The following is a 12,401-nucleotide window of genomic DNA, read 5'->3' as shown; positions in this document are numbered from 1 at the left end:
TTCCTTAGGACAATTTTATTCCTTTTTCCTCTGGACAGAGGAAGCTATTGTAACTGAGCACACAACAGCTCTTTCATAACAGAAAAAGTTACCAGCATGCACAGAAGTTGCACCAAGAACAGAGGCTCTATACAATGTCCAGAGCCTGCTGAGGAACACACAGCTTTTATACATCAGGGATTACAGAGCACAACCATCTGGTCAGCTTTCAGGCTAAATGAGCCCATGCTATCCTGCAAGGCCAATTTGCATGACTGATAAAAAAGGGACTATTATACATCTGTCTCAGTCACATCTGATGTTACAGTTTCAGCAACATTCGCCCGTTCGAGGATTATTTCAGGTTTCATACTTCACCAATACACTTATTTCTATGGGTACAACTGGCATTGCTACATACTGTATAAATGCTTTTCTTGCTTTATTATGTAAAAATAAGATTTAAAGGATAATGGCACTAAAGTGACATTTTAAACATTGTTTTTTAATTCCTTCTTCCAACTTTTTACAAGATTCACTATCGCAAAAGGCAAAAGGTGAAGGATTAAAAGAAGTCTTCACATAAAAGCTGTAAGGATTGATATTTAATGAACTGTGAGATATAAATCAATGCACAACAGCACAGTTAAAGCTTAAAATACTAGGATAACATTTATATTAAAAATAATTCACCTACAGATAATACAGTCTAGTGTTTATTGTATGTTATGGAAGGTACACTTGAATTTCAAAAATTTAAAACATATAAAAAGTGGTTAAGGGCTAACATTTTATCAATATATGATAAATGTGTAAGAATGTTTATTATACAGCAGGGTACAATGGTAGTGTTAATGCCAACAGGGCACCACAGAAGTTAGTTTAAAAAAAATTTCCACTATGCTTTATACAAACACCACCACTTGCAGTTGTTTAAGGGTATTGGGAGAGGATCACTGTCTGTAGGATAAGCAGTCCTATAACATTTTTAATGTTAGATAGTGTCATAGTACGTAGATTGGTGAACGTTTCAAAATAAAACTAGAAATGCTGTAATTACTTCACAGAAATGCACATCCAATATTTGTTTTCAATAAGAACAATAGGTACAAGTTTATAACTCTCCCTATTTGAAATAATTTACACACAGATGAAAGCTACTCTATCTAAAATAATCACTACATACATTTTTCTTCTGGGAAATAAACAAGCAATTTTTGTTTTGCATGATCAATATCAAAAAACATATAGCAGAAGTAGTATTTTTAAAACATAACTGGTGCTCTAAAGTTAAAAAAAAAAAAAAAAAAAAAGAAAGTAATGAGAAAAAAAATTTTCCATAAGTGTGCAACCTAAAATCAACCAAGCTTATATTGTAGTACAGCCATAATTAAGAAACCACTGTTTAGGAATACAACTTTATGGAAAAAGTTTATAATTCACAAAACTGTTCATCAGGCCATAGAGTAAAATAGCTCCACAGTTTACAGATAAAACTGAGGCCACACAGATGCGTGCTATGTCTTATCTCCAGTTAGTAGCTACTTAGGCAGAGGATGTAACACTTTGTTTGTAGACAGCGTGGTATGCATTTCTCAGCAAGACGTAAGGGAAACAAGACTCCAAGAGATCCATTGTCAGGAACGGAGACTCCTGCACAATCTGAAAAATACCAGAAGCACGAGGTTTTGCAGAGCAAAACTGCCTGCTACTGATCATCTGTTTCATGTAGATCCTTCCAGCCTGCATCACACCACCACTCACATATTTCACAGTGAAAATAAATTGCACCAAGTTTATATAGGAATGTTTCTCCCTACATTTAAACTCACTGCTTCTCAAAGCAAGTATTTCGCTTTCCTATATAAATAGTCATCTTCCAAAAGATACTGAATACTGAGAGGAAATCCTCTGAGCAGAGAGGATTTTCTTCTACACACTCTGAACACTGCTTCTTAAACATATGGTATGTACTAAGTGAACAATGAAAATTATCTGAACAATGTCATACAATGTTCTAAGCAATAAGGGATGATGGCAATAATATGGGCACGTTGGGGGAATGAAAAAAAAAAAATACTGACAGCAGAATGCCAAGAAGAACAACACAAAAATGATTTCCACTGGTTTGTGGGCTACAAATAAAACACACAAATGCTCACCATGTCTAGTAGTAGGTAAACAGATTCTCGGTTTCTCGTAGTAGTTTTGTCTGTCTCCTGGCCAATCTTCAGTAGACTGGATGATGCAAGCTATACAAAATGAGTATTTCAAAGCAATAAATAAAACAAAGCATTGATGAGCTTCTACTATTTTGCTACACAAAGACAACGGACTCTGCATTGTACTAATAATGACAAAGGAAAGCAAGTAATCCTGAGCACATGAACCATCACTGAGCTTTAGTCTCAATGTGCCCCACTGGCATATTTTTAGTAGTGTTTAATAAATGACACGCTATTTTAATATAAAAAATGAATTAATTTATTGTAGAAAATTTTTTGTTGTAATTGTTGGTTGACAATTATGAAGTCTCTCGAAATCAACTCCCAGGGGATCAAAATCTCACCTCTGTCCTTCCCAATATACATTTCAACTTACTGCACTTTTGTGAGGTTTAAAATTATTGAAATTTTTATTGTTTGAAATTTTACCCATTTTGCAACTGAAGAAGTTTTGAAGAAATGTCTTCTTAACTGTCAATGAATAATATTTCATCAATATACCTTCAGTATTCACAAATTTCATGGTTACCAAACTGGGCCTGGATAAAAAATATTCATAGTAGCTGTAGTTATAATTGGCATCTGTATCTTAGCTGATGAGATAGCCAGTTGTGTAAACTAATGGTATGATTAAATATGGAATAGAGACTAGACAAGGTAGAGTCTTGTTAGTCTCAAAAAAGGGGGGAAATGATGCCTATTGATTTTTGTCTTCTTTTATGTATTCTCTGTATTCTTTACACGTATATTTGGAGCTCTGTAGCCTATTACTGTATTCTAGCTAGTTTTCCCAGTACTTTTCCATGCCCTTTACCCAGGCAGAAAAACAAAACATATTCCAGAGCTCCAAGCCCCAGAGGGTACAAGGCCCCTGTGCTATCGTGGTTCTTCCTGGCTACCAAGGTTGAGAACAACTCTTCAAGATACATTCTCATAAACAAAAGACACCTAGTACCAAGGGGAGGGCTCCAGAGAACGGGCTTGACCTGGAGGGGAATTGTATCACCACTTGTCCTCCTAACTGATGCTGCTTGTCAATATAAAACCTGTATTCACCCCTGTGGGGGGTGGGCTTTTGTGGACGTTCTTCCATAACTGCCCCTGGAGCTCCAATAAAGACCCACTTTTATATTACCTCCCATAGTAAATGTTATCTTGAGAGTGTGCGTTGTTCCATTTCTAGGCTGAAAAAGGCATCACCATAAGCAACCCTATTATCCTAGTTTTAGAAGATAGCCTAGGAACTTCCAACATGTACTTAGGTATTTACAAGCTCAGGATCACAGAATACAATAAAATACTTAATTTGTAGATGTGTTGATACACCACGTTTTCATGTCTTAAAGAAATTCAAAAAATCCCCTTCCAAATTTCAGATGTACAATCATCATTTAGGCCCTCACACCAAGCAATGGCAACATGCCTAAACCACATGTTTACCAGAAAACGATTTTAAATTAAAATACTCACTTTAAGAATCTAACTCAACATTCCTCTTGGAAAAGTTTTCATGAATCAATTTTTAATATGAAGTCAATATGCATACTTCAAAAGATACATAGTACATATTCATCAGCATTAAAGAACCTCCTAAGGTTATTTTTTTTCATATTTAATTAACTTGGACAGGAAAGCAGATCATCTTCTGCAGTAATTTTCTTCTCAAGAGAAATGTTTTTCTTTCAGACTAACAGTAAGTGTTAAAAAACAAAGATTAACAAAATATCTGAACCATCAAGTCATAGTCTGTGCAGTAAAAGCAGTGGTCTGAAAGCGGTCCATAAACACTGAAAGAATGCAAACCTCATACCAAAAGTGTTTTTATCACATGAAACTATACTGGTTTTCTTCACTTGTCAAATGTATGCAACTTGATACAACCATTTCTCTTTCATGTTTTACATCCAGCAGTTGCATTAGACAAGGTCAATGGCCAGAGGGTTTTTTTCTGTTTTACAAAATGCAATGAATTTCCACAAGTGAAAGATTCTTTTAAGATTAAAAAAAAGAAAAATTGTGTCTGTGAACTTCTTACATAAAGTTACCTAAAATAAAGAGGGAGGGGCTTTTTCTCCACACATTTTAATGCCAAACAGAAAAATCAAAATGCACTCAAAATCAATAGTAATTTTTAAAAATTAAAGTGATTCTGCTGTTTCAGCCTTTAGTTTCCTTCAAGTACTGGGTAATTAAGAGCCATTTAAAAACAATTATTTCTACTCAAGCAGCGCACCAAAATGTATTTAAAATATGTCACCATGACCTAAAAACTTGTGCATTTTTTCCTAAGCATCACTAAAGATTTCAGTAGCTTTCATATTCAATCTACTTGGAGGCATAAAAAATTTCCTCTTCCCAATGACCCCTGTAGCACGTTGGTATCTGGCTATTTAAGAAGGGCAGGCATGTCAAAAGGTACAACACAAAAGCCACTCTGAAGTCTATCTTACTTTTTCAAAGAAGGTAACTAACTAAAGTATCCACCACATCATGGGAAAAAGTCAGCTAGACAGAATTTTGATTCTATATGCATTGCACTTTTTTTTTTTTTTCCCCAGTCATGGGCCACACAATGTGAGAAATGGTATGTACCAAAAGATTGTAGTGAAAAAAATTGTGACACTTGCACTGATTTGCTCCTCTAACTTTCCAACATCACATACAAGTGTTGATAAAGAACTACTGCAAAACCTAACCTACGTATATAGAAGCATACAGAAAATATTCTCTCTTGTGCATCAAAAGCAGATTCCAAGGAAATCAATTGCATTGCATCCCAAATCAACAGGACATTTTAACAAGTAGGAATAAAGTTATACATACAGCCAAAAACTCTTTAAGACGGTCTTCAATGCTTCCCTTGTGGATGGTGAATAAAGCCGCAGCAATCTGATTGATAGCTTTTGCCAAGCAATGAATGTTGTTGCAATGCCCTAAACAAAAACATACTCAAATCACCTCAGCATCATGTCAGAAAAGACAGTTTTCATTGGAAAAAAACACCAAAGAGAAAAGAGACTTGTGACAGTGAAAGAAGAACTTCTAGCATCTTACACAATGGGAGCAAGGTACTCTTCCACACTGAACTTGCTATCAGGAAAGCCACCAGAAGTACAGCTCTCCCTTCCAATTCCTAATGGCCACAACAGCCTGAGAAACCACCTGGGGCTTTTAGAAATAAGGGATATATTAGAAGTTTATTTAGTTCCTACAAAACTTTAGAGTGTTAACACTTGACTAGGCCAGAAAGACAGGATTTTCACAAGCTAACTGACCATTTCTTTCACCTCTGTGTAAATGAACATCTCATGCCCAGACAGGATTCCTCAAAGAGATCTACAGGTACTCAAGAACAAAATTGCTGATTTTCCTATGTAACATCTTGCCTAAAATTCACCTAGACTTCAGAGCCCTGGAAGGTGGTTAAATGACACCAGTTTTCACAGAGAGCAGAAGAACTGCCCCTCAGTAAATCTGATATTGCTTCCAGGCAAATTAAGTCAAATATACCACTTTACAACAAAATTAATATATACTTGTGCAAGTATCTTAAGCAAGCATGAACATATGAAAAGGAGGTGCTCTTTGAAGGAGTTAACAAGTACTCAAGCATGCTGATTCTTAACTTATTTTTTGACCATTGTTGAGCAATGAGCTCATTTTTTCATTCAGTCATTTACTCTAACTCCAAGTTCATGCTTGAATAGTGAGATCAGCTGGACCCCATCACTCCACATGAGAAAAATCCATTTTTCCTCCATGCATATCACTATTGCTACTTAAAATTCCTTTTAGCTGTCATTTTATTGCCCAGTTTATTCAGTATCGTACCTCTCTGCAGCTCCTCGCTCTTCTAACATCCTCAACAACTTCACATGATATATAAATTTTCTCACCTCACTCTTCAGCCCCCCATCCAGGTGGTCTGTGAAAATGCTCACTAGTAGGTCCCAGTGAAGATCCCTGTGGATCTCCATCAGCAGGGCCCCCAGATTTGATACTCCAACTTTGTCTCCTATTTTTACATGAACATCAGTCAAGAAAATCTGTTCTGCTTAATTCTGATTCAAATATGTATTTGTCTTTGAAGAGGCTAATTTTATTCAAGAGGCTTCATATTTATTTCTCAGGCTGTAGAAAAAGCATCAACAAGGGAATTCAGCAAAAGAACTGTTGTCATCCAACTCATGGTTTCAAGTATTTAGAAAAGAACTAAAGCTCTTGCAGACTAGTATTCTATACTACCCTCCAGTCAACAAATTAAGACCTCTAGCCTGGTATTTGACTAGCAGTTCAGATTCTGTCCTGGAAACAAAAGTAAAGGTCTATTAAGACTTTGAACCTTTATCTGGAACTAGTGGAAGAAACAGACTCGATCTCGAAGCAGACAGAAGGGAATACAGACATTGCTACAGCTGTCCAAGCACTGTCTGGATTTGGGAGATATGTCTTGCCAGATTAAAAAGCTGAAACTCCTTCAAATCTGTGACTCGTTAATGGATTAATTCAGGATTTGTCCAGGGAATTTACTGCATACAGCAGGATTTATTAAGTTCACATTCTGGAAATACCATTTATATTAAGTGTTTCAAGCCAGATGTTCTACAATAAGGGTAGAACACAAGAAAAAGTAGTATTATGCCAGGAAGGCAGAAATGACAAAGTCTATTCTGTTTGCTCGGTTATTTTTGTAGAGAGAACATATTTTAGGTATACCTTTTGCTAGATTTTCTCCTCAATAAAAGAGCCCACTCAATAAAAGAATTATGCAATACACGGGCCACGTCTCACAGAACCAGTAGCAACTCCTAATATGGGCTTGAGTGCAAGATGTAACTTCTCTCCAGCCACAATTTCATGTCATCTATTAACTGTACTTTAAGAAGTCACTTTGAAACAAGGCTTTGCCTGACTTCACCTTAAGAGCTGTTTAATGTAAATGAAACCAAATAAGTTGGAATATTTAAGCTACATGATATAAAACAGGCAGAAGATTATCTGCTTATCTTCAACAGAAGAATTATCTGTTGTTTCAGCCTGCTAAAAACATGATGACTAAGAGGGTGTCAGGAAGAGAGGAAGTTTGAGGAAGGCAAACCCACCTGAGCTTTAACCTGCTGGAGAACCTCTAGCTAGCCTGACATATTCTTAGCAATTTATTTGCAGAGGGCTAAATGTGAAAATATAATCACCAGTAAAACTTCTAGTCCAGCCCCCCTGGCAAGACATACAGGTTTTGAGACTCTAGAGTTGGTAAGATCCTTTGAAGGAGAACCTGGTAGCAGGAAGTGTTTCCAGAGGATTTCTTTTACAAAGCTATAACTAGGTAATTTTTAAGAGATGTGATCTTACATACACACAAGCAAGTTCATTTGGACTGAGTAAAGACAGTCAACCTGACTGTCTTCAAACAAGGAAGTTTCTACCCGAGCACCTCACCAATCACACCCTGCTCTCACCTATATCCCAAGATTTTTATTCAAGTATCATGACTTGGAAGATGCTTGAGAAGAGCAATAGAAATACTGTGAGAGTACAAATAACAGGAAACAACTCCACAGATTGTTCTCCCAATTCATCAGAAAAAGCTTTTGACTTGAAAATTCTTTGATTTTCAAATGAATATTCAAGTTCTACTCTTCCATCAGATTTATCTAACATTTTCCACAACTGGAGAAGTGTACGCTATCTGTTCTAAAATGAAACTGGAGTCAACAGATCCCTAATAATTCAAAACTTAAGAAAAGGCTGATTAATCCCACGTAAAACAGCAACCCTGGGTGTCTAAAAATGTCATTTGCATACTACATTAAGTGACACAGAAAACTTTCAAAATTTTTGGTATTTTCCTGGTACTTTAAATTTTCAGAAACCAGTTTACATTTACTTTGTGAGTTACAATTTTGAGAGAATTAAGAATTATACAAGCTTAAAAACTAATTAGAGATAACATGCATCCCAGTGAATGGAAGTATAAACATGGTCTTTTACGTGAGTCATGTTACACATTACAAAGGAAATAGCTTGAAGAGCCAAAAGGTGACTTTTGTATGTGTTGGAACAGTACTGTCTGTCTTTTTTCAACTTAAAAAAAGAAAGAAAATTGTGGATTACATGCAAAGAATTTTGTTGAGGCAAAGATTATTTTTTTAAAATAAGAAAGTTGAACTATAGTATAGGAATTAATTCTGTTCACCACTTAACACCTTCCAGATTCTGTTTTCAAAACTTTATGCTTGGCAATATGAACAGCGTATTAAATATAGAAGGGGCACCTTGTATGACTGGCCCAAGGCCAATGTAAAGATTACTAAAACATTAATACTAACTCTAATATATTATATTAGACAGCAAGTGTCACACTAATTAATGCAGAATGTGTGCTCCAACAATTCCATGTTAGGACAAGATTGCCCCCTGCAGTGTCTGAACTGTTCTGAAAATTTCAAGTACCAAACTAATTTTTCATAGAAAGTTATCTCAGGCAAGAGTTAAGTAAATTCTTTTTAAAGTATTTTTAGAGGAACTTACCTGAATAAAGGCTATCTGATTTTTAAATTTGTTCACTATAAAATGTAATTCAATATTAAAGGTGAATTTATTCAAGACACTACCAGAACTATTGTGAAGACAGCATTCCCAGCAAATATTGAGCTGACTCTACATTACCTTCGATGGCAGGGCTGTACTGAGACATCACATTACTAGCCAAAGTAGGCAAGGAGACAGCCACGAAGACCATTAGAAGGCAAGCAATTTTATATTCTTCTTCTGGACTAATGTTTTCTAAAAACAAAAATAATAAAGTTCTTTAATTAAAGAAGTAACCTTGAAACATTTCCTTTCAGTTGCAGGTAGATTAGAATGTAAAATGTTTGACCAAATTGAAATTTAAAGCAAAATCCAACAAAGTCAATGTTTGTGTTGTGAAAAGAGGAATATTAATGTCAGTCTTGCCAAAAGAAAGAGTAGAGCTACAAAATGTCCAGTCTGTTATCCAGGAGAACAAAAAGAAGTCACTGCTGTGCTATCACTTCTAACAATTTAGTTACAAAGTCTTTAATACGATGAGCAGAACAGTAGTATTTTCCTGCTGGTATAAATCCAGTTATTGCACTAAGGTCAGAAGAACTTCTCTTGCACTCTCCCTTTGGCAAATGAGCAGAAGGTGATGGTGCACTCATGTCAATTCACACCTCACAAAAACAGCAGCACCATCACACATTAGCCTAAGATTAGTTTAAAAAAAGTCAACAATTAGTGACATACAGAATTTATCTCTATGAAAACGGAATAAAAGCAAAATATTTCAAACTCTAAAGATGACAGTCAAATACAAAACCATAAACCATTGTGAGAATATACAGAAATTCTCTTTGTTGACATAGCTTAGACATTTCATAGCTGTACCACAATGAAAATAAACTATTTAAAATGGCATCTTAGATACCAGATACCTAACAAAAATGTATTTCTGTATGTTATACATATAATGTAGATAGAACAAATACACTTTGAGTTTTTTTATAAGTGCACAAAGACATTGTGCTTGGGACTTAAATTCAAATATTGAAATGCCCCTCTTTATTTTCCCCTTTCAAAATAACTACCATTGAAGTAAGAAAAAACAGCTTAGGTGGCATTTAAAATATTCATGGTCTCATTCTAACATTAATTATCCAGAATTTACAGGGGGGAAAAACAATAAAATGCTCAGTAAGGAAGATAGGGAAAAAAGCTGAAGACCATCAAAAAACAGTTAGGAGTCTTAATTCATGTCTTTGAACAAGCCAGAGTAAACAAAACTGAAAAGCTTAGATAACAGTGCCTTAAAGCAAGGAAGAGGAAGCATGATACATGAGAATTCTCTAACATGTTTATTTTGCCTTGTAAACTTCATGCTAACACTTGTAGGACACACTGGCAACAAAATATTGTGAAATTCATGAGCTGCATTCAGGACCTAATGCTTACTTAGGTGACAGATTTGTTCCACATCTACGAAACAGAACGGATCAAGACACTCTTATTATTGTCATTGTTCTTAAATTACAGCAGTGTTCACCATGAAACTCCTTCTACATTTACCTGCTATCCTTTTCTAGGTCAGCACATCCATTCATGCATATTTGAAAAGATTCTCAAGCTAACACCAATGAACAGGAGGCACAAGTAATTCATCCTCTTTATGCCATTTACAAAGTTTATTGAAGGAATAAAAAGGAGTTTAGACATATAAGTTTCCTCCCAGCACTTTAAACACTTCTTTTCTCTTTTTAACATTTATATTTTTCTAGTTGGAACTTCTTACCTGATTTTTGGGAAGACAGTGCTACGACCAAGGCAGGATCAATCTCACAAGGCAATCCAGCAGCTGATGACAGTTCATATACATTCATTGCCACCTGAGGACCAGAGGAAAGACAACGCTGAATGCTTTCATGTAAAGATGACAAAGCAGTTTTTGCTGTCATGTTTAAAATGAGTTTAAGGCACTACGGAATTTCAGAGATTTGGCAAGTGTTAGACAGAGACTGTCAATTTTGTTTGTTTCTATCCACCACTGAGCAGCTGCATTTGTACTTTTTGCACCAGATGGTAATTTTGTTGTGTCAAGCCAAACAAAACGCATATATATTCCCACATTACCTCCAAAGCAACATCCTGACTTCCAATTAGCTGTCTGTGCATATTTCTTTAATGTTCAAAAGAAACTGATGTATTTTCTCTACCAGATCTAAAGGATCAGCTAACATCTACAAATACAGCATTTTTTAACAAAAGCCAAAAAGCCACAATCTGGTGAAATAGAACAATGGAGAAGTCTTACAAGATCCAAATATTATACAGAGTCAGTGTTCAATGCCTCCAGGCACCAAAAATTGGTGGCTGAAGCACTTGGAGGAACTAAGAACATTATGAAATGTATTCCATTTCCCAGTCCATCCCAGGATCTCTTGTTACCATTAACAAGCATTCAACGCTGTTGTTTTCTCTTTCCATTTACTGTTTCAACTAAGTTTCTGAAACCATAGTTCAGATGACTGTCTGCAAAAGCAGGTCTACACCAAATACAAATGAATACAGGAAACACTAGCAATGTCTTACTGCCATTACTATTTGGGAAGGTTTACACTTTTCCCATAAATTCTCATGGATAGGTGAGCAGCTCCTTGTAGTGAATATTGTGTAGACTATCCTTGTGTGCTCCAGCCTGGCTATCTGAGGGCAAGCTTTGATACGAAAAGCATACAATGCTCCTTGCACAGTCCTGCATGAAAAGAATTACATGGACAGGGCATGGTTCCCAGCCAAGAGGCTCAAAAGAATCACAGAATCCCAGAAGGGTTAGGGTTACAAGGGACCTTAAAGCCCATCTTGTCCCACCCCCTGCTATGGTCAGGGACATCTTCCACTATCCCAGGTTGCTCCAAGCCCCATCCAGCCTGGCCTTGGACACTTCAGGGTTGGGGCATGCACAGCTTCTGGGCAAGCTGTGCCAGAGCCTCCCAACCCTCAGAGTCAAGAATTTTTTCCTAATATCTAATCTTAACCCACTCTCTGTCATCTTAAAGCCATTCCCCCTTGTCCTGTCACTACATCCATGGTGAAACAAATGTAAGCCTGTTTCTAAAAGCCTGTATAGACAATTCAAGAATTTAATATTAAAAATATCCAAATAAAAGCAGAAGGGATCCCCATTTTGACAGTCACCCAAAAACATAAGTTTGGGGAATAGTAATATGAAAGTAACATTTCATAACAAGCATTAATTTCATCAACAGCTTTAAAACTATTTATACTTTGCTTGGTAAATTCACAACATAGGAAATTACTACGTTATTATGTCACAAAATATGCCCAATAGGGCAACTGTTCCAATCCATTGTACAAAACCTTGTAAAAATCTGTCTCTTAATATGCCTTTCAGAAAAAAAATTAAGCAGGATCCTGGGGAGAGAGAATCCCTGCTGTGGGCTCAGTCTGGGTGTGCAGTCAGAGCCTGTTGTTGGAACCTGCAGTCACAGTCTAGCTGGGTAAAAGCCTGCAGTCAGAGTCTGCAAACTGATCCCTGCAGTCAGAGTTTAGCAGGAAATAACCAGCAGTCAGAGGCTGCCAGGGAAACCCACAGCAGGAGCTTGCTGCAGCCAGGGTCAGTGAATGGTTGGAGTCAGGATGGCTGAGCTGTAAAGAGGA

The 12,401-nt window shown here is 36.4% G+C and overlaps 1 protein-coding gene across 1 annotated transcript in view; it reads right to left on the bottom strand.

The window, feature by feature from the left end:
* Positions 1-463: 463 nt before the first annotated feature.
* NCKAP1 (NCK associated protein 1) overlaps positions 464-12,401 on the bottom strand; it is a 56,454-nt gene continuing 44,516 nt past the window's right edge. The window contains exons 27-31 of the mRNA XM_040070412.1: positions 10,516-10,609; positions 8,874-8,990; positions 5,028-5,137; positions 2,142-2,231; positions 464-1,641 (exon numbers count right to left, since the gene is read on the bottom strand). Of these exons, the coding sequence (XP_039926346.1) occupies positions 1,525-1,641; positions 2,142-2,231; positions 5,028-5,137; positions 8,874-8,990; positions 10,516-10,609 (528 nt within the window). The 3' untranslated portion in view covers positions 464-1,524. The remainder of the gene's footprint in view (positions 1,642-2,141; positions 2,232-5,027; positions 5,138-8,873; positions 8,991-10,515; positions 10,610-12,401) is intronic.

This window comes from Hirundo rustica, chromosome 7, assembly GCF_015227805.2.
Source record: "Hirundo rustica isolate bHirRus1 chromosome 7, bHirRus1.pri.v3, whole genome shotgun sequence".
Taxonomy (NCBI): Eukaryota; Metazoa; Chordata; class Aves; order Passeriformes; family Hirundinidae; genus Hirundo; species Hirundo rustica.
Note: the sequence above shows the minus strand (reverse complement) of the source record. Positions and strands in the feature narration are given on the sequence as shown.